Consider the following 18,727-nt stretch of genomic DNA (forward strand, 5'->3'; position numbering starts at 1 on the left):
TAACCATTATTGCCGATAGATGGCATTTGCTATTTGGCCTGGTGCCCTACTTTTTTTTTAATAATAAAAACACAGCAATTCGACTCGAAACACGTTCTTTGAGTTCAAACCAAACAAAGAGTCACGACGAGTTCATGATGAATTTCACGACCGTGCATAATTCAATCTCGTTCTCAATTAGCGTGGAGAAAGGTTGTTCATTCGTCGGTTGTTACATGGTAACGAGAGAAGTCTGCACTTAACAAATACAAGATTTCTCTTTTTTTTTTTTCGTGTTCTATTTTCTCTGTTTTTGTTTTCTTGATAAAAGAGAAAGAGATATCAGAATAGGTCAAATATTTGTTTTTTTTAATTCCTTGTTTGCTAGTGACAAAGTGTCGCCAATGGTTGAATCTTTCCCCTGCAGCAATCTCGTTTGACATCGATGTTAAGGTGGAAGAGAATTTCACTCGAAATGTGACCACCCTTTTTTCTTGGATGCACTTCAAGCCGAAGGTAAATAGAAGCAAGTTACATTGCTAACAAAGAGGGCACATACACAGCACCCCCAATCGATTGGCAAATATGCGTGTATTGAGTGTTTCGACCGAATGGAGCGGGAGATAGTGGAAAAAAAGAGGAAAGTCAATAATGTGCACAGGTTGACGGCAGGACAAAAATATAAAAAAAATTCAAGAAAACCAAGTGAACAAAATAAATTTGTCTTTAAGTTATTCTTTTTTTTTTCGCGTAATTTTTTTCCTTCCCCAATCCGTCAGTAATTATTATTTTTGTTTTTTGTTTTTTTAATAGTGATAAATATATACGAAAGCAACAGCGAATGAATACATAATTTCTTTTTGTTGTTGTTGTTGGGATGAACGTGATACGAGAAATCGGGCGGGTTTTTACGAGGACGTGTGTTCACTAACACAACTTGTTCGATCGAGGAATTCTGATTTTTTAAATAATAATACACACACACACAAACAAACAATCAAATACGCGTTATGTTTTCAAAATTAGTTAAGTTGTTTTTGAGATGCTATGGGAGAGAACGGTGCTAAACACGTTGTTATACATACACACACGAACACACGGCGATATTTAAAATGGCTCAATGAGAAGGAGATAAGCCCAAAAAAAAAACGGAAAATTTTCAAAATAATAAGCGGTACTTAATTTCTTTTGCAACATTCTTCTTTGATATCGATTCGAATGTCTCAATAGTAGTTAATTAAAAACATAATAATCAACAACAATTTCGAGGGGAAGTGAGAAAGGTGGTGGTAAAAAGCATCATGGAGGATTATTGTAGCACACACACGTACAAGTATTACAAAGGTTAATTTGTCTTTTTGTGAATCTCCTGCTTCTCTAGTTATAAAGAAATCAAAAAGGGGGACGAGGGGAATATTTATGTATAAAAGGGATGGACCAGCGTGCATTGTGTGTGTAGGAATTTTCATCGTTAAAAAAAAAAAAAACACAATAAAAAAAAATAACAAAAAAAAAATAGTTAGAATAATAACTTCAGGCTAGCTGCTTGCGGAGGTTACGAGTAAGGTGGACAGGCGTGAGGGTAGATAAAAATGGCGCGTAATTTTTTAAAAAAGAGTTTTACATGTGACTAGAAATTTTTAAATTCTTTTTTTGCCCTTTTTTTTTTTTATTCGTTTGTTTTTGTTTAAATGATTTCTCTCTCTCTCTTTACGGAATCAGGGGGGGGGGAAGAAAACGATCGGATGCTTAGTCGTTAAGCGTACTCATGATTTTTCTACTCACGCGCGTGTCGTAGACACAACACGTGCAAACGAACATTATTAGTTTGTTGAACTCGGGGGGGTTATAGGGAGAAGAGATTTTTGTTTCTTTTTCAAAATTAGATTTTTAAATTCAAGTGCTCGTTTCTTTGAGAATTCCTAAATAAGAGATGATGCGGTCGTAGTCAACGTCCAATGGAGACGTAGCCGCCGGATGGGCAGACTCCGATTGGCCGCCGACAGCGCGCTCGCACAGTTCTGTATTGTTTTCAGGGTCGATGGTGGTCGACGTCGTGGTGGGTGAGAAACGAGGATTTTCGATGATGTTGGCCTGTTTGATATCAGGGCTGCCGTGACGCAAGAACGTCGCTACGTTGTACTCGTTGTCAGTATCATCTACGTCCAGTTCCAACTTGAAATTCTTCGAATTGGGTACTTGATGCTCGAGCTCTTCTTCCGCATCAGAGTCCGTGATGATGGACGGATTCGAATTGAAATCGCGTGGAATGGCCTCTCCTGCCATCAGCCACGAACGGGCGTAGCGTCGAGTGTCTTGCTCGCTGGCACGTCTGGCCGCTCGTCGGTTATTGCTCGGTCGACGGACAACGTCAGACAACAGCGGCTCCTCGGCGGCAGCTGCGGCCAACTGATTGGTGGTGATCCGCAACGCTCCGGGATGATGGTGACTTGCACCCGCATTGTTCTTGGTGAAAGTCTTGGAATCGACCGATCCGGGCCAGCTATTCGGATGATTGGCATCGCCGATGTGATCGATATCGCCATCATCTGCAGTGTCTTTCAACGGCTCAAAACAAAGCTGGGCTTTGTAAGAGAGGCGGCTTCCGTCCGGGCCAGTGGGTCGACCGACAATTCGGACGCTCACCTCCGAACCGGCGTACGAAATGCCGCTCAATCGATGACTGGGATCCGGATTGGCAGACAAAGAGACGGGCCTCGTGGCTGCAGACGACACAGGTCGCCTAGGGACTTCAGGATCCAGCGTCGAGCGGCCTAACCAAATCCACCCCTTGTCTGCTCCTTCTTCTTCGTCTTCATTTTCATCCGCAGCCGTGGCTCTTTGGCGGTCGTGGCCGTCTCCTCCTCCGATGGCCCCTTTCGGATTCATTTTCTTGAGACGATTCCACAGGGACGGCCACGGATCGATCGTTTGGGCTTGCCGATCGATGTGACGGTCGCTGTCCTCCGTCGGGATCAGCCCTTTGCGAGCCCTCGAAGCGTAAACGATACACGTACCGACGAAGACGACAATGGCGGCGCAAAAGATGGCCAATAGGACGTACATGCCAATTTCCAATGGGCCCATATGCTGGAAACTGGATGACGAAAAACCGCTGCCACCTCCCGGATAATGCGACGAGGCTGGATAGGCTGGATGGGCGTGCTGCAAGTCACGTCCCGCGTTCGACATCATCACGGCGTTACTGTCGTCTTTCAAAGACAATTGATTCTCATTCACTCCAAATTCGATAGATCCCGGCTTGGAGAAGGTCAGCTGGCCTTGATTGGGTTGGCCTAAGCGGCCAGCGTTTCCGGCCGATGCTGCCGCCATTTTGCCTCCGCCACCATTGCGCCTCGAGTCGCCATTGATTTGGTTGGCGTTGCCAACATGGCCGCCGTGAGCCAACGTGTACATCTGACCGCTTGACTCGGTGCGTGCGTCATTCTGCACGCTGGTGGCTGGATGGCCGTTGAGCGCTAGTTGAATGACAGCCACGGTCGTGGCTAATGGATGGGCGGGTGCTTGACGATGATGACTACCATCGCCCTCCTGTTGGCCGTTGGTGGTCGTCGCCGTGCAGGCCGACGAGAAAGTCACCGACAGACTGGCGCGTCCCTCGCCGAGAGCCAGCACCCTGGGAATGTTGGCGCGGGCAGGTGACGTCAGCGCCAAGATGGTCGTGTTGTGAGATTCGACCACCAAGTTGTAATGGGAGCGGTCGGTTAAGCGAAGGGGCGAGGCTGTGCCGTCGCTAAAATGCACCGTCATGTCCAAAATGGCTTCTTGATACCGCGAATGGAGCCGATCGTTGGCGTCTACTTGGGCGACGAAACATGAATCGAGGTCGGGATCGGGCGTGAGACTCAGAGACAGGCCGGCGATGAGTCGGACGGACAGGCTAGACACGTCCACCTTGTCCGATAGAACACGAACTTCACGGGCGGCAATGACGTGGCCCGACATGGGCGACAAGACTTGCACTTCCGTTTTGCCCGGCTTCAGACCTTCGATGTAGCCGGTCATCATCTTCAACACGGCCACGCGAGGATCGGCCACGCGCATCACTTTGCGAACCAAGTCCGTGATGAGTAAGTAAGTTTTGCGCGATATCAGGTAACTAACGCGGCCCGAATCGTGATCCTCGGCGTAGAAACGGGCGAAAACCTGATGAGAGTAAATGAGATGCAAAAGTTCACACAACTTGCTAAACGATGAATAATTCATGAGCCAATTAAAGACGGAAATAAAGAAGGGGGGAAAAAATCGGACCTCGAAAGACGATTGCTGATATCGTAATCGGCATTGATTGCTACCAGTAGCTCCACTATTGCTGGCCATTACTTTCCATCCGCTAATTTGATTCAGTTTGACATCGTCCAGTTGGATGTCTAATGGCATTTCTGGGACCCACACGGTCAACGAGCTGGTGCTTTCAACATTTCCATAACGGGCCACTAGAGTGGCATTGGTCGAACCACGAACCTCCGATCCGTCCAGGTAGACGGACGTGCACGACGACGACACCTAAAAATCAACAAAGAAACTTGAACCATGTCAAACATTCACGTAACACAAAAGGCCTATTTTGGCTGGCAAGTTTCGTGACGAATTAAACTTTTTTTTTTAAAGAAAATGTTTCTACAGTTTACCACTTGGCATTTTTTTGTGTGTGTGTTCCACGCATACCTTGAGGACACTTTCGTCGACAGAAGAGCACGTTGCCTGTAAAGTCACGTCGGCCACTTTACCGGCCTGCGTCACCATGAAGACCCGCAGCGGTTCAGACACTTGGCGTGACGTCAAAATGGCCGTGTTGACCAAATCGCGACGCTATACAACGGTGTACAATTGGAATTAAATCGATTTAGATGATTGATTAAACAAAGGACCTTTTGTCTACATTTTTGTTTCAAGAGTTTGCCAATAAAAGATTCGTCACCTTGATGATGGGGAAGACAGACTGAACTTCGTCTTTCAACACTTCAAAGCGGCTAGTCAGTTTGCCTTTGACTTCGTCCAGCTGGGCACCAGCCGAATCTTTGTTGTTGGAGTGGTGGTGATGGCCGGAGATGGAAGAGGGCAAAGGCGGCGATGCCGATTGCGTCCGGATGGTCCAACTCCAAAGGGCCCGAACACCATCACCCAGTTCGGAGCTATCGCGATGATGGTCCACGTTGACGGCCAGAAGCCATGTAAACAGTTCCTGACTGCGAAAGAGGAGGAAAAACAACAAACGCAACCGGAAATCATTGAAAGAAAAAGCCCTACAAAAGTCGAAAACCGCAACAAGAACAAACAACGTGTCTGAACAAATAACGAACCTCGGCTGATGAGGTTGAGTCGAGACGGAAAAGTTACGGACGGCCGAGACAGCAGCTGCAATGTGTTTGCCATTGACATCAAAATTGAGTGACCAAGCTGGATTCGTCGTCTGCGTCGAGATGATTTTTAGACCATTCTTAACTTTGGCCCTGTCAAAAAAGAGAAAAATAAATCATTCGTTTTAAAACAGAATTCGGTACAGGAAAAAAAAAAGAAAGAAAATCATTAGAGTGACACCACACACTCAAACGTGGGGAGAGAGAACGTGTGTGTGATTCTTCCGCCTCTCATGGGGTGTGAAACCGGAGAAGTGAACGATGAGATTAGAAAAGAGATTCCTGTGTTTGATCGTAGGGGGTGAAACCTTGTGGGGGAAACTCTAAAACGCCTCTAAGGTTACAACTAAAAGAGCATAGAAAGTGATTACTTATTTCATTCTTTAGAATGCCTTCCCCTCTCCTTGTCGCTATCCATCAACGAAAAGAAAAAGGCAACTCAACAAATTCTTGAAGTGAAGGGGAAGACGCGTTTTACGATCCCACAAGGAAACCACCTGTGTCAGCAAACACAATAACAAGAGCCCTTTTTTCTTCTTTCCCTCGGTTTGATTTCGACGAGAAACTTGGATACACACACAAAAATCAAGTTTTTATTTCCGTTTAAAGTTGACGACATCTTTTTTTTTTTTTTATTGGGTGTCCATGTGATGGACGAGAACAAGAATCCTCGCCGCCGGCCTGATTCCAAATGGTAGTTGACTTGAGATGTTAATCAAGAAAATAATAATAAAAAAAAAAGACCGGCTTTCTCTCTCTCTCTTTTCTTCGGTGCCGGCAAACAACTTTGGCCGGTATTTTTTTTTTTTCCCCTTTATGAAGAGTTATAAATCAGCCCAAGGCAATTGACCAAAACTGGGCAAGGTTCAAAAATGAATGAGGTCGTTTTTTTTCTTTTTCCTCCTCCTTCATGACCATTACTGGGCACTCGTTTTTCCAATCTCTCCCCTCCACCTCCCTTTTCCAAAAGAGAGAGAGTCGTTTGAGGCAGCCATTTCTGCTACGACCATCAAGCGGCGAAACAACAACAACAACAATAACATCTGTCGCGTTCAGATTTTTTTTTTTTCAGCAACAAAAGAAATAGTGAAGGGGAGCGAGAGAGAGAGAGAGTGGGCCCAGGAAAAGAAAGAGGGGGGACACACACAAATGCTACACTAACCTGACAATGACTGCGTATGGTTCGTCTTTGGCCGTGGTCGAGTCCAGCAGGACCGTGACGTAAAAGTACGAATGTGGGTAGAGGGGGGCGGCTGACGCGATGAAGCGCAGCGTCGGAGACAGCGAAATGACTTCTTCGTGGACGAGTAGATCGCGAGGGGCGTACACGTTGGGCAACAAACGAATAGAATTGATGGGTCTGTACGGCTGGATCAAAACAGCGGACGGTGGTGGGAAACTGCTGGCTGTTGAAGAAGAAGCTCTTGATTGCTGTTGAGATTTTTGATGGCCGGCACGAACGCTGTAGGACGATGATGGATCGGAATATCCGCACTGTCCGGCTTTGGTCTCGTAAACAGCGTAACTTAACTCGACCACATTACGGACGGCTTTGCTTGGCTTGGCTGTGACTATCGGATGTTGTTGCAGACCCAAAATTCCAGCATTGAGAGATGGAAAAGTAGGTGAGATGGGCGAAGATGCCCACCAGTCGAACGGAAGCGTTAGATAAGCAAGACAGACGCCATCCAGTCCCTGTGGAACACATGTGCCCGTCAATGGGGTACCACCGGTGGGATTGTGGACCCGCAAGGCGATGCAAGTTTCCATCAGCCGGCCATTAGGCTCGTCTTCCCATTCTTCAGGGGCTACAGGGCCAGCACTCCTGTCTGGATCTTCTTCCACAGTTTGCCCAGGAGAATGAAAGTGCCTGCCACTGTGGAACAGGACTCTCAGCACGGGACTCTCCCTTCTTAATTCAGAGTTGACCACATGGGCTGTTATGTCCATCAAGGTGGCCTGTTCGGCACCACTTTCAGTTGCATTCTCCAACGACAAGGTGAGGTACTTGGTTGGTAGGCTCTGTTTCGCTTCAAATGGGCCATAGGTGACCAAGATCCTGCCTGGCTGAGCAGAAGGTCCCAAAACGGCCAGCCTCTCTCTCAGCAGGGGCGGGGGGTCAGCAGCAGAGGCATTAGATGAGTAGGAATGTGTAGGGAATTTCAGCAAAGGTTGCTGGGAAGAGCCCAGGCTCTGCTGGAAGAAAAATCCGGCATCTGCTCCTTCAAGATGGAGATCAAGAGCCAGACAGGCACCTGCATGCAAAGAAAAAAAAGAAAAGAAAACTTGTTATTCACAACATGTGTAAAAAATATTTAAAAAAAGGGAACCACATGATGCAGTCAATCAAAGAGAACAATTCTGAAAAGAGGGAAGTCCCTCACCAAAGTGCAAAGCGGAGAACAGCACCAACCACAACACCTTCATGACAGTAAGATCACTATCCTTCCTTCTTTTTTTGTTACATATTGGCACAAAGGCCACCAAGTGAAAACGAAAAGCACCGAGTTTCTCGCTGCAGCACAGGGTTTGACATTCACACCCGATCGATGAAGGCGAGTCTCTTACACACACACAGGCTCTAGGAGTGGGGAGTTGAAACAACACCAAATATCGTTCAAATGTCCAGCTATGCAGTCTCTTGATTCGACCCCAAACACTTTATAATCCTCTGTGTCGTCGCTGTTGTTGCTCGTTTGATGTGGTTACTGAAGTAGAATAGGTTTTCCTTGAAATCTCATGAAACGAGCTGGGAACACCTGGATATTCCGACACACACACATACACACAGAAGCCACACAACAATTTTCGGCCTTCTTGGTGCTTGAAAAAGGAGGGTGGAGGGTGAGAGAATAGTTCGAAGCAGCCACTCTATCTCTCGAGTTCTGAGACTACAGACTGTCAGTGGGGGGGGGAGTAACACACACAGAGCTGGAATACACACGGACAATGAATGTAAAGGAGTCTAGTCAGTGTGCGATTGCAGCGCCTTAACAGTTGATGGCGGTCAACGGAAGGAAAGCCAACAATCAGATGCCTCTCCTTCTTTTTTATTCATAACTTCGGCGCGCTGACATCTAGCGGCCGAACAAACAAGGAAAAGAATCGATTCGGCTGAGCTGACTCGCAAGTAGTACGTGAATATACTGAAAAGGGAAATAAAAAAATAAAAAGGGAAAGAGACGGGAAAAACAACAAGACCTAGAAATGTGTGTAATGAAAGTTTTAGAGGACACGTTTTCTCTTATTTATGTTTCGACGTGTTTTTAGGGAAGTGTCGGCGGTGGCGGCGGCCGTGCCCGACGACGACTGCTGTGTGGCGTCAGCGGGGCTCCGCTTGTCTCTCTCGTCAACTCTTCTTTTCCTTTTTTTTTTTTTTTCCTGTTTCTGTTTTCAAGGAAAACACACATTCTTCTATTCCAGCTACGTAAAAAGAAAAATCAACAGTCAATCAATCCCACATACAGAAATGAAATAAAGAACATTTATCCCAATGATTATCCGTGACGGAATGCAAAGTTTTTCTTTCTTTCTTTCTTTTTTTTTCACGTATTACACAACTTTTTTTTTTTTACGCAATCATCTGAAATCGTATAATAATAGCTCTCGTTCAAGGGGAGGGGACAAGTAGCTTAGATGTAACGAGAACTCTTCTGAAGTTTTATCGCTCTCTCTCTCTCGCCTTCGGGTGTGTGAAAGTTTTTTTAACTACCGAGGGACACTTTCGGTGTAAAAGTTCATTTGTTTTAAATGTAAAATAAAGTTTTACTGCCGTTGGGTGGGTTAGTTTCTCCGAAACTCGAAGGTATTGATTTCTTCTTTAATGATGCTCGTAACACGGAGACATAGCGAGAGATCTATTTCGCCTTTCTTTCCCGTGCTCGGAGGCTGGTGGGCGCATCCTTGATGTGTCACGGGCGTGTCCCGCCTCCTACCTCGTCATTTATTATGCAGCAAACGAGAAAGGAAGCGGACCGGTCCTTGTGTATTACAAATGAAATTAGATGTACGTTAGAAACGTTGCACCATTTTTCTCGCCTTTTGTTTTGTTTTTTTCTTTTTTTCCACCAATTGTTTCGTTTCATCTTTTCTCGGAAATGAGAAAAACAAGTGTTATCAACTGCCTCTCGCAGCAACGAGAACCATCTGCTCTTTAAAGTTGTACACTACAAGCCTCTCGCCATATGAACAACTTTTCTTTAAGCTTGGCCCGTTTTCAACACACACACACACAAAGAGAAAATGATGCATGGAATAAGCAAATGAAACAAAAAAGAAACTCTGAAAAATGCTTAAACTTTTAAAAGATCTTTCTACCCGATTACTACCGCATGTGTTTAATTGGTAGTTAGCGTGATATGCCGTGTGTTTATACACGTGTGTGTCTATATAAATTATGGAAGGAATCTCCTTCCCTTATTCCCTTTTAGCTCCTTTTGTTCTCAGAGAAGACAAGCAAACAGCATCCCCCCTCTGTTTGGCACACAATGAAGGACACACACACAAAAAAAAAAAAATAAATAATACGAGGGCCTTGCCCGCCTCCGGCTTCTGATTGAGGTTATAATGTCATATCACGAACGAGTGAACGATGAAGGGAAGAAGCACGTCATCATCATCATCTTTCAGAGGGTATATAAGAAATAAGGAAGGCGTATGGGACAAATAAAAATATATATTTTACCAACGCATTATACTTTAACTACTTATGTTTTATGAGCTAAAGAGACCCCATGAAAATATACCGGGACTCGTGTATTGCAACCTCTGCAGTGCGTGTCCCGCATCAGTTTCATCGCACTCAAAGCGGACACGAAATGTATATTCACCATTACGAACACACAAAGTCTTTTAGATATAACCTACATACGTATATAGTGGCTTTATATAATCCAGTCTCTCTTTTTTTTTTTAAATCCAATTGCGAAATAAAAAAAAAATTAAAAGAAAATGACCGTTGGCTAAACGGATTTCAGCGGCGGGCGCCAGTACAAAAGCCCGCATTTACACACGTTTCTGCTGTGTATATAATTTCTGGTTCCTACGAGCCAATTATTTTCTTTGGTTTGCCTTTTTTCTTTTTTTTTTTTCTCTCTCTTTTCGGCTAAAAGAACGTGCGACTTGCAGCTGTTCACTTTAAAGACTTCCCTATTGGCCGGTGGAATTCTATTTTCGGTATATATAGTCTCATCGTATTGAAGTGCGTCTTCCTGTCGTCTTTCTATTATTACATCCGACTGTTTGCATTTTGGCTTTTGCTAGTGCGCAAATTCTACACGATACCCGAATACACCATGTCATCGGATGTGCAATAATTGGATGGAATTGATGCTCTTCTATACATAATACTATAATGTTGTTGCCTTGTTTCCATGACGAAAGGCATACACTTTCTTTTCTACCTCGTAAGTTGCTGTTATAGACTATCGATCGGTCGATTTGGCAGAGCACGAAATGCCGGAAAAAAGGGGGGGGGGGGTTTAGATTGGAAACTGTCGTGTTTCAAGTTTCCTTGAAAGATATAGAAGTTTAAAGAAACTCGAGAGACTCTAACGACGTAAAATGCCGGCTGCTGGATTAGGTTGAATTCTGCCTACATACGTAAGAGTTGAGGATTATTAAAAGAAGAAAAGGGAGGTGGTCATGTACATATTTGCTGCTGCACTCAAGAACCCGTGCAAATAGAACTAACAAAGATCATCAAGCGCTTGGCATTTCTGTTTTTGGGGCCAGTCAATTCAGGTCTTTCGTGTCCCCCTTTCCTTTGTCACCACAGGATTAAAAAACACAAAGTATCGATATGCGGGTGTACCGAAAAGGAAAGAAAAACCTTTTGAAAATCGAATGTTTTCAGCAAAACAAAAATGTATTTATTTTGTATCGACCGATTTAAATATAAAGAAATAAAAATCCACCATCCCATTTTTTTGTTTCTTATTCCTTCAAAACACGAAATGTCGGAATTGTGTGTTTCTTTGTTTTTCATCCATGTTTGAATTTAATCCTTTTTCCTTTTTTATTTTAAGCGTCGACTCCAGTGGAGGTTCAACTGAAGAATTTATGGAAAAGATCCTTCCTATTTCTGCTGGAAAAAAAATTCTCTTGTTTTTCTGCTTTTTGTTTTTGCTGTTTGTCGGATTGCCTCGTTGGCGTCTCTTTTGTGTGTCGACACACAAAAGACGAAAAAAAAAAAAAAGAAAAGAGACATATGCAGCTGATGGCGTCTCTGTTCTTCTCTTCTTGCTTCTTATATTTTATTTTTTGCCTGCATAGTATCAGTTCTTTTTGTGGACATTCTTTAATATACACAATATCTATACGATCCCCCCGTCTTCCAGCAGGAAACTAGACATACTGGAAATACCTCCGACACCCAAAGAATTTATTTTATTTTGTTTTGTGTTTAGACTATGCCTTTGAGAAAAGAAAATCCCGCACGTGCGGTAGACTATACACACACCTCAACTGCTACACACTACATCCAATCTGTAAATTTCTCACGACTAATAACAAAACGCTGATTCATTTTTACATGAATCAAGTCTATATTTAATTATCTAGGTGGTATATTATTCAGCATTTTTCCACACCGTGTAACACAATCCACTCGTGTGTTTTATTGCCTCCGTCAATTCTGTAAAGTGATGTGCTGCTGTTGGATTATCACCCGCAATCATCTATCTCTTCGTGGTGTTGGTGGATATGTATTCATGAATCACCCTCCTTCTTTCCACGTTGCGTGAAGAAGATTGTAATCTTCGACGGACAGACGGGCAACGATGACCGACTGCTTCATTATTCATTCCATATTAAAAATACACCATACAGCCCGTCTTCTTTATACACGATAACATGTGTATATACAGATAGGGTCGGGGAAAAAAACGTGTGTCCGATGATACGAACGTGATTGAGCTACGGCCATACGTCTTCCACCATCAGATGATATCACGAAGCGTGATCATCATCGCTGTTCCCGTTCGATGTGTCGAAAAGAACTATTTACAACGCCATGTAGCTATAGATCGTGCCCTCATCTTTGTATATACACAATAGACACTACATTTTCAATCACATTGATTTCACGTGTATTTTATTATGTACCTTTTTTTTTTTGAATATATAAATATAGCACTGATGCTGCATAATATGCCGGACATGGAGAATCAAAAAGATTTAAAAAATACGTTTGTTTTTTTTTTAAATTTTCCTTTGATAAATTAGATAGCAGCAAACAATGACGCAATCATGCTGTCCAACCGCTTTTGCAAACCACATAATTTTTTTTTTTACATCGTAGATTTTTGTGTGTGTGACCGTTTGAACTGTCCGCAAGCCAGAGGATTAAAAAAAAACATATATATTTTTTTGTTTTTGTCTTAAACCTCTTCACATAGTCTATAAGAATCCTCGTATAGAATTCAGTTAGAAAGAAGCTTTTGTAGCTCTTCGGTGATAGGGCACGTATTACATTGACATGGACGACGGCTTTTTTTCTGACATAACATCGACAAATGAAAGTTCTATATAGACAGGATTAAAAAAAAAAAGGATCAAGTGATTTTGTAGAACCAAGCGCCGGATTTCTTCCATGTTTCGCGTCGTTCCGAGCACAACTTGCAGAGGTAAGTGGGTTCCCGCGGATGAACGGATGTATCCACCGAGCATTTTTGGCACACTGACTGTACAAATGTGTCACACACGACATTACGTATTCATTTATTTTGAAAAATAAGAACGACCATCGTAGAATATAAATGGAGAAAGAAAGAAAAAAAAAGAAAGGGGGATCCAGGAAATTGTTTGCTATATCGTTGCCTCATGTTTTATTCATCGGCCGCGTAAGAGCCTTTTCTATATCGCTATATATATACTCCGCGTAATAAATGTACTTCACTTACATAGAACAAAGCCGAATTCATTGCCAGATCGCTAATCAAAAGTCTTTTCTTTGTGTGTGTGTGTGTGTTCGAAAACAATTGTTTTCAGACGATTAAACTGCACACGGAGGTTGACAGTCGGCATAGGGCAAGTTGGATCAATAACAACCAGCATTTTTCGTCAATTCCCGGAAAGAAAAACTATACGATATGACGTCTACAGCGCAGTCATCGATTGATGGAAGTTGTACCGAGAAAAGTTTCAAGGCTTCAAAATGAGCAACCCACCTCCCCTAATTTTAGCTTTGCACTTCCTATAGGACCCTGTCAACATTATGGAAGCTACAAAGTATACCAGGGCACACACACACACAAATTATCTAAACAAAATCTAATTCACGCGGACCAATGGTAAGAGAAGAGCCTGAAAAAAACAAAACAAAATCGATAAACTCATCTTACAAGCAGCGGGGCGCTCTTTCATTTTGTGTCTCTCTATTTGCAGAATTAAGTGATATTATAGACACACACACACAGACGCAGACTCTATGTAAGAGAAAAGGCAAAAAAAAAAACTAAACAAGGGACGTGCCATGGAATTGGAATGAGCCACATAAGTGGCTAAAAAAAAAAATTGTTTCTATTTCAGAAGAAGCGGCCTGCGCTAAAAGAGAAAGGACTCGAGGCCAAAACGTTGGCCCTTTGTGCGTTATCGCGCGTGCGAATGTTTTGAACTGATGCTGATGGACGGTGATGTGGTCAAGCCGATCAAAGGGATCGCTAAATGCGTCTGAACTGGTCACAAGGAGCCACAATTATTCATCCAACATTTCGAAAGTCAAAAGTCCGATGACCGCGTCATTCAACTACACAGACGACAGTTAACTTTCTGGACTGCATTGGCGGCCATTTTCGAATGTTTCAACGATCGTCAAAGTGCATATAGAATTAAACTATAGGATTACCTTGAGGCAGTCTTTGCAAGTGACGTGACGCGCTGATGTCAACGACCAGGAGAGGAAGACACTCGCGTAATCACCACAGAGAACTAATGGAATCCAATAATCAAATGAAGCCGTTTTCACGTGAAAATGCCTGAGGGCGAATTACCGCACTGATTGGTCCCGTCGCTTCCGACCGCATTTTTCTGGATGTTTCGCACTCGATCAACAAGTTTACTGCAAAATCATGCGAACAGGAAAGAAGAGCGCACAATCTTGTTTATTATATTAGCCTACCATTACATCGGTTGGCTGATTTCTAGTCCAAATCAATTCACTAGCCCTCCCCCCCCCTAAAAAAAAGACACTTACCTCACTCTAAGCTGCTCGTTCCCGCTAACCTCCTCGGCTCGCCGAATAACTTGAACGACTTTTTCCTGTTCCTCTCGAGTCAGCGGTTCGCTTGCGCCCGTCGGCTGTGACCAGCATTTGCTGGCGTTATTATCGATCCGTTTCGATTTAGCAGAAGACCATCCGTAATGTAATCTGATGACCAATCGCACAAAATAAATGTATATTTACGGAACATTGTGGAAAAGCCTTTGAAAATCCTTGAAAAAGTTTGATTAAATGCACGGTAGGCAGAACGCAATATTACTTGGCTCTCAAGGCTAATTGGCGGTCGTTAGGTGGAACCCACGCATCGCCAGCATTGCCGTCATCCTCCATTATTATATAATTTCTTTTCTCTTTTTATTGTATAGTTTTTGCTATTTCGGCTGGCCAGCGAAGCAGCACTTCGAGAAGCGCACAAACAACAGCGGGAGAGCTGCTTTGTGCGTAAGTGCAATTCTCTTTAATCCCTCCTGCCGTGAACAAATAAACATTAGAAGAAAAGTTAATTAAGAACGTTCGTATATACAAGAACCTTTTCATTTTACAATAAAATTCTTCTATTTCCCAGTTACCTACTGTATAGACCTATATATATAATAATAAATACACTGACGTTCATTTCTCAATTTTCAGAGACAAAGAGCCGAAAAAAACAAAATGGCGTTTAGATAACACGATTTTTCTTTTTTCGGCTCTTTGTTTTTTTTTTTTCCTGATCCTAAAAATATCTTTCGGGAAATTGCGTTCACTCCTTGTTGTAGTTGTTGTTGTTCTTCTTTTTTTTTTTCGCTTCTGTATATATATTGGCCTACATAACAACAAAGCCTTCCTATGGCTGTCCAACACTGATTTGTCGTGCCGCGCTGTCACAACCCAATTATTTTTACGGTGAAGCTAGCAGAGTAATTTCGTGCTACAAAAATGTCAACCATTTGACGTCGGGTTATATAGAAAAGAAGCTACACAGGGGTATGGGGGAAAAAATGCCACACGCGTTCAATTGGAAAGAAGAGAAACGAGAAAACCAAATTTTTTGATATTTACTATACGTGAAATGTGTTACAGTCAGCGACGGATTTATCTTCGTTACTGTTTAACTTTAACCGGATATTTGCCAGAAAGATAGTTGGCTTATCACAGTCGTGATGGCAACAGCATTTTTTTGTTGTTGTTTAAAGTGAGACCCCCTTTTTAAATCACAATTCTTGGCGCGCACAAAAGTAAAATTGTTTACATTTTTGTTTTGAAACATTGAATTTATCTTTACATTCATTTGTTATTCAAAACGAAAGGACGGGATCCGACCACCAAAGGCCGCCCAGTGATAGACACTCAATCAACATCAGAGTAACAAAAGAAAATGTGAAAATCATCACAAAAAGAGAGAGAGACTTACACGAAAATGTGGCACAGGTGACGTGATGGTGCGTTTACAAAGTCAAATCCCGATGTGCTTGATGACATCTACTATACGATGTCCGGATGAACAACAAAAACGATGAGGTTCCGGGAGTTTGCATCACACCTTTAGTTACAAAAAAAAACAACATGTCCCACAAAAGCAAAACAAACCGAAAGCAAATCCTCTATTTGACTACATAAACGTGTCAAACTATACGAAAAACAATGAACGTACATGTAAGAAACACAAGAGGGTTTGGAGCACTTTAAAGGAGGCTGGTGGTGGATCCAACCCATGCAAAGGACGAACGGGTAAACATCTGTTGCTTCGTGCAGCACGTCCTGTCATCTATATAGTCAGGACTTACACACTGTGCGTGTGCGGTGTGTTTACTATAGACCCGCGCGCACGCCGGTATATATCAATCTTTCATGTATATATCTACCATCCTTCTATAATCTTATCCCGTATATATTAAATGCCCGTATAGTACTTAACAGCTTTGTATGTATGATGAAGGTCCCCCACTTTATCTTAATCTCAAAATCTAGTATATATTACCCGACGAGATTTAGTTACGGGTTTGGGTTCACTTTTTCTTTTAGAAAACGTGCACTGTGCATGTAGGAAAATACGGGTGGGAGGAGTTGAACAGTTGAAATACTTTCTTTAAACAAGAATTTGTTTATTTTTAAGTGAAATTTAACGTTATTGTTAGGTGTAATAAATCAGAGTGATGATCAAGTCACGCGCCTGCGCCATACATGACGTCACTTGTGTGTTATCAATAAGGAGAATGAGTTCAACCGCACGGGCTTTGGTGTTGTGTGTATACGGTTCTCGGATATGGTGGGCGTTATTATTTGATAGCAGAAACACGCATGCTTCGTCAGACACACTCGTCCCGCGTGATCGCTTTGTTTGATATCAGAGGGAGCAAGAAAATGTATAGAACATTATCCGAAGCCGTCTAGCGAAAACAAAGCGAAAAGACACTCGCAAAAAGACGGTTGTTCTTACAATTACTTCTATTACACAGAGAAGAAACTTATCGATTATTGGCTGCCAGCGTGAGAGACAGATATAGAAGGAGCTATATGGTATAGCTGCCATCTATATAGAGGCACTGAAAATGGATTCATCGTGAGTGCCGATGGATTTATATCCCGGACGCGTCTTGCGACTGTTCTCTTTTCAGGGTAGCATACTTAATAAAGTGGTTACATGTCACCCCCTCCCCCAACCACTTTTCCCTTTTAATAATACAAAGTGTAATGCATCCATCTTTGATCTCGAACACTGCGTCTTGCCACTTTTCGGAGAGGGGACGAACAAACTTTTGAATTATAATCAACGAGGCACACGGGCGAGCAATCCTTTCCTTCCTTAAAGGGTCAGCGCACGCTCTATACTAATCAAGAAATTTGGTTTAACTATATATCTATACTGATGCGCACGCCGATAGCTATCTATATTTTTCAAAGGCTTTTCCTTTCTCGATGAAATGGGCAATTCATTTACATGAAAATTTGGTACGTTCAGAATAAAGACTTTTTAAAAAAAAAACAGACGTGTCGTTAAAGAACAAAAAAGAAAATGCTTGGGTCAACGACATATAAGAAAACATCGTATGGACGTGATTGTATTATCTGTATCCATAAGTAAAAGTCAGCGAATAGATATATTGCAATATTCTGTATAGCTCCTATAACTTATATATATATGTATCCGACGGGAAATATGCTGTGGAAGATTAGACGCTTTATGCTGCGGTGGGTTCTGTGTAAAAGGGAAACGAGATTGGTATATACAGCCCCGACGAACGATTATATTTCGTGGCCATAAAAAGCGGATGTACGTATCAAAGCTAATAAGTACATAGACTGAAGCGCGGGGCAAAATCGATAGCGTTGAGAGGAAAAAAAAAAAAAAGAAACGGGTCAATCAACTTTCTGTGTCAGAGACCGGTATATGACTATATTTTCTGTTTTGCTTTTGCTTAGTAACGATTTTTTTTTTTCCCTCCCCGAGTATGTCACGATCCAGAAGAGATCACTAGAAATGCATTAAATTTATGCGTTTCCTTTTTCTTGTTTCTTTGATTCCATAGCCCATGAAGGCCATCTATTGCCTTCCGTTGGAATCGTATCTCTACGATCCAGGAATTTTTCTGGGTTAAAAAAATTCAACGATGGATCGTTAAAGATTAGGTTGTTACGCAACCGTCACAGGTATAGAGATGCGCTGCTCTGACTCGTCCCCCAGTGACTAACAATTTCAGGTGACAAACATCTGACATTTACAAATAGCCTTTCAGTTACGCGTTGAATTCTATTTCGACAATGAAATGGCTGATGATAACGAAATATTTAATTCAATATAGCCTATACCACAAGTATAGTTTAGGTTAAACACCAACCTCCGTTTATGCTGGAACCGTTCGTGGAAATTGAACTTTCCTTTGGAGATGCGCAAGTTTCCATCCAATCGATCCATCCTGACGTGCGGTTTGAATGACGTATACGCGTTGTCGTGATGGTTAACTTATTCAAAACAGCCAAGCGCCATTTCTTTCTTTGAATAGGAAAAATCGAAACTCGGCGCTTACTAAAAATGGAAGTCTGCCAGCGAAAATATCTCTGGGATGGAACGTCTGTCTTTATATGAACATTGAATCGGGTTCACCAAAATTTGGGCCTTAAATGGTAAGACATAATTTTTGCATTTCATTGGTTTGAATGAGGAGAG

The 18,727-nt window shown here is 42.6% G+C and overlaps 2 protein-coding genes and 1 long non-coding RNA gene across 7 annotated transcripts; 1 reads left to right on the plus strand and 2 right to left on the minus strand.

Moving 5' to 3' along the window:
* Positions 1-108: 108 nt before the first annotated feature.
* LOC116921660 lies at positions 109-1,223 on the plus strand. Its single transcript, XR_004393490.2, has 2 exons — positions 109-218; positions 368-1,223. It is a non-coding gene; the product is annotated as an uncharacterized LOC116921660 (long non-coding RNA).
* Positions 552-8,284, minus strand: LOC116918371 (transmembrane protein 132C). The gene is made up of 7 exons (XM_032924077.2): positions 7,745-8,284; positions 6,523-7,615; positions 5,304-5,453; positions 4,922-5,189; positions 4,669-4,812; positions 4,252-4,506; positions 552-4,146 (listed from the first exon to the last, which is right to left on the minus strand). Exons 1-7 carry the CDS (start codon positions 7,785-7,787, stop codon positions 1,876-1,878), a joined length of 4,224 nt encoding a protein of 1,407 aa, XP_032779968.2. The 5' UTR covers positions 7,788-8,284; the 3' UTR covers positions 552-1,875.
* A 4,147-nt stretch (positions 8,285-12,431) lies between these two features.
* Positions 12,432-17,370, minus strand: LOC116920551 (rab effector Noc2). Of its 5 annotated transcripts, none has more exons than XM_045167434.1 (6): positions 15,974-17,370; positions 14,840-15,047; positions 14,554-14,727; positions 14,351-14,418; positions 14,206-14,288; positions 12,432-13,038 (listed from the first exon to the last, which is right to left on the minus strand). In XM_045167434.1, the coding sequence occupies exons 2-6, from the start codon at positions 14,908-14,910 to the stop codon at positions 12,898-12,900; spliced, it is 537 nt and encodes a 178-aa protein (XP_045023369.1). In that variant the 5' UTR covers positions 14,911-15,047; positions 15,974-17,370; the 3' UTR covers positions 12,432-12,897. The 5 variants fall into 5 exon arrangements, with proteins under 5 accessions (XP_045023369.1, XP_032782596.1, XP_045023381.1 ...); XM_032926705.2 differs by having other exon boundaries at positions 12,432-13,664; positions 15,974-17,368; XM_045167446.1 differs by having other exon boundaries at positions 12,432-14,106; positions 15,974-17,368.
* Between the last annotated feature and the right edge of the window lie 1,357 nt (positions 17,371-18,727).

This window comes from Daphnia magna, linkage group LG1 (genome assembly GCF_020631705.1).
Source record: "Daphnia magna isolate NIES linkage group LG1, ASM2063170v1.1, whole genome shotgun sequence".
NCBI classification, from domain to species: Eukaryota; Metazoa; Arthropoda; class Branchiopoda; order Diplostraca; family Daphniidae; genus Daphnia; species Daphnia magna.

Coding starts and splice junctions, on each gene's coding strand:
- LOC116920551 (XM_045167434.1), bottom strand. CDS start 14,910: ATGGAGGATGACGGCAATGCTGGCGATGCGTGGGTTCCACCTAACGAC. Junction 14,728..14,839: donor CAATTAGCCTTGAGAGCCAA/GTAATATTGCGT, acceptor ATTGGTCATCAG/ATTACATTACGGATGGTCTT. Junction 14,289..14,350: donor CGACGGGACCAATCAGTGCG/GTAATTCGCCCT, acceptor GGATTCCATTAG/TTCTCTGTGGTGATTACGCG.
- LOC116918371 (XM_032924077.2), bottom strand. CDS start 7,787: ATGAAGGTGTTGTGGTTGGTGCTGTTCTCCGCTTTGCACTTTG. Junction 4,507..4,668: donor TCGACGAAAGTGTCCTCAAG/GTATGCGTGGAA, acceptor GTTGATTTTTAG/GTGTCGTCGTCGTGCACGTC. Junction 4,147..4,251: donor ATCAGCAATCGTCTTTCGAG/GTCCGATTTTTT, acceptor TACTCTCATCAG/GTTTTCGCCCGTTTCTACGC.